At 44.7% G+C, this 3,211-nt stretch overlaps 1 protein-coding gene across 1 annotated transcript in view; it reads right to left on the reverse strand.

Annotated features, from left to right (window-relative positions):
- The window catches only part of LOC112077318 (regulator of G-protein signaling 6-like), a gene marked incomplete at its 5' end in the record, with an annotated part of 29,055 nt that extends 26,192 nt beyond the window's left edge, over window positions 1-2,863 (reverse strand). The window contains 3 exons of the mRNA XM_070441641.1: window positions 1,572-1,678; window positions 2,205-2,255; window positions 2,757-2,863. Coding sequence (XP_070297742.1) covers window positions 1,572-1,678; window positions 2,205-2,255; window positions 2,757-2,863 — 265 coding nt within the window. The remainder of the gene's footprint in view (window positions 1-1,571; window positions 1,679-2,204; window positions 2,256-2,756) is intronic.
- Window positions 2,864-3,211: the final 348 nt, after the last annotated feature.

The raw sequence follows: 3,211 nt of genomic DNA on the forward strand, positions 1-3,211 counted from the left end.
CACAAATTTGTTTACATCCCTGTTAGTGAGCATTTCTCCTTTGCCAAGATAATCCATCCACCTGACGTGTGCATATCAAGAGAGCTGATTCAACAGCATGATCATTACATAGATGCACCTTGTGCGGGACATAAAAGGCCACTCTAAAATGTGCAGTTTTGTCACACAACATAAATGGCACAGATGTCCCAAGTTTTGAGAGAGTGTGCAATTGACATGCTGATTAATTTAATATCCACCAGAGCTGTTTCCAGAGAATTTAATTTAATCTCTCTACCATAAGCCCCTCCAAAGTCATTTTAGAGAATTTGGCAGTGCGGCCTCCGCAGAGCACATATATGGCGGGTGTTTCTGATGTCAACGTGTACATAGTGCCCACATGTGAGATGGCAGGGTGGGTTATGGTACGGACAAAAACACAATTGTATTTTATCGATGGCAATTTGAATGCACAAATTGACGAGATCCTGAGGCCCATTATTGTCCATTCATCATCCCACCATCACCTCATGTTTCAGCATGATATGCATGGCCTCATGTTGCAAAGATTGTACACAATTCCTGGAAGCTGAAAATATCCCAGTCTTCCATGCCTGCATACCACCAGACATCAACCATTGAGCGCTGTTTGGATGCTCTGGATCAACGTGCACGACAGCGTGTTCCAGTTCCCGCCAATATCCAGCAACTTCGCACAGCCATTGAAGAGGAGTGGACAACATTCCACAGCCACAATCAACAGCCTGATCGACTCTATGCGAAGGAGAATGTGGTCGCGCTGCAGAGGCAAATGGTGGTCACACCAGATACTGACTGGTTTTCTGATCTTTGACCAACAGAAGCATATTATGTATTCCCAGTCATGTGAAATCCATAGATTAGGCCTAACACATTTATTTAAATGACTGATTTCCTTATACACTGCTCAAAAAAAATAAAGAACACTTGTTTTTTGATTTGGTTCCATGACTGAATTCGAAAGTAACTGGTACTTTACAGTATATTTGTCCCTCTTAATCAGTCAGATTAACACGGGGAAGCACTTTGGAGAAGCCATATCTCCCTCTCTAGACTGAGATAGAGACGRAAAAAGGACAGAGGATGCCATCAAGAGACCAGGAAGTAGCAAGAGAGAACAACTGGTCACATTGGTGCAGTTTCCCTCACTGGCAGTTCCATCTGGCTCCTCAGTGCAGATTTCCTTCCTGAAGAATTCTGACATGTATAACATTTGGGGGGTTTTAGCCGTTGAAGGGGAAATGTTACTACACCTATCCCACAACCTACTGCAAGGTCCTGGGAACATTCACAGAACCAATTTTTGTTTGCTGGGATCTCTATCTAATCCCTCCTTATCTCATTTTATCTTCCTTCTAACCTTATACAGTCATAGCTTTATATGGTGGTGCTGAAGCTGCCGTATACCCTTATATGGTCTTACTGTTCACCTGGAAGCTGCCCTGTAGCCTTATATGGTCTTACTGTTCACCTGGAAGCTGCCCTGTAGCCTTATATGGTCTTACTGCTTACCTGGAAGCTGCCTTGTAGCCTTATATGGTCTTACTGCTCACCTGGAAGCGATAGAAGGATCCATCATCTTTGAGTGACAGGACGTGATCAGAGATGGGGAAGAAATATCCCTGAGCAGCAATCAGACTCCCGATATGCATCGCCTCAGCTACAGGAAAAGGATGGGACACAGTCAGTGACTTACTTACAATTATAAACTGGGTGGTTCGAGCCCTGAATGCTGATTGCCTGACAGCTGTGGTATATCAGACCGTATASCACGGGTATGACAAAACAGTTATTTGTMCTGCTCTAATTACGTTGGTAAACCAGTTTATAATAGCAATAAGRCACCTCRGGGGTTTGTGATRTATGGCCAATATACCACGGCTAAGGGCTGTATCYAGGCACTCTGCRTTGCGTCGTGCTCAAGAACAACCCTTAGTAATGGTATATTGACCGTATTGCTGGTTTATAACGGATTCATACTTTACTGAATGCTTRTTAAGATGTTTCAGCTTTTCAATGCAAAACTCATTATCCTGAATTATATCCACGTACATTAACACTACAAGGAAGAGACAATTACAAACATGTCACACATGCTCTATTACGTGTTTATAAAGGGTGTTTAATATGTTTGATGTTTAGTACGCTTAAAATTGCCATTGAATACAATAATGACGTATGCCCACCAGGATCATCAATGGCTAGGTTCTTCATCAGCCATTGCACTATGTCTGCACCTGGTAGAGACAAGAGACAGAGAGGACTGTTATAGATGAATGACACACCACCCACACACACAACACACACACAACACACACACACACACCCACACACACACACACACACACACACACACACAACACCCACACAACAACAACACACACCCACACCAAACAACAAACACACACACACGTATTATAATTTTTGAATTATTATTATTGTACTTATTGCCCCTTTTTTCCCCAATTGGTAGTTAAGTCTTGTCTCATCGCTCCAACTCCCCAAAGACTCGGAGAGGTGAAGGTCGAGAGTCATGCATCCTCCGAAACACGACCCTGCCAACCACACTGCTTCTGACACACTGCTTGCTTAATAACCCAGAACCAGCTGCACCAGTGTGTCGGGGGAAACACCGTCCAAACTGACGACTGCGGTCAGCTTGCATCCCCCCGCCCCACAAGGAGTCACTAGAGCACGATGACACAAGGACATCCCGGCCGGCCAAACCCTCCCCTAACCCGGATGACGCTGGGCAAATCTGTGCCCCTCATAGTTCTCCCGGTCGCGGCGGTTGTGCACAGCCTGGGATCGAACCAAGGTGTGGTGACGCCTCAGCACTGCGATGCTGAGACAGGAGTAGGTTTTTCTTTACTTTGGCAGAGTTACTTCGACAGAGTTAAACACAGAATGAAACTAGTGCAATTACTATTTATCAATTAACCTCCCCTGTGTAAAACAAAATCTTTAACTTCTGCATTGAAAAAGGCAAGAGGAATAGCGAGAGAGAGGAGAGAGAGAGAACAGAGAGAGAGAGAGAGAAACAGAGAGAGAGAAACACACAGAGAGAGAGAAACAGAGAGAGAGAAACACACGAGAGAAGAAGGGTAGAGGGAGAAACACAGAGAGAGAGAGGAGAGGGAGAGGGAGAGGAGAGGCAGAGGGAGAGGAGAGGGAGAGAGGTAAGACGAGAAGA

This window comes from Salvelinus sp. IW2-2015, unplaced genomic scaffold, assembly GCF_002910315.2.
Source record: "Salvelinus sp. IW2-2015 unplaced genomic scaffold, ASM291031v2 Un_scaffold4455, whole genome shotgun sequence".
Taxonomy (NCBI): domain Eukaryota; kingdom Metazoa; phylum Chordata; class Actinopteri; order Salmoniformes; family Salmonidae; genus Salvelinus; species Salvelinus sp. IW2-2015.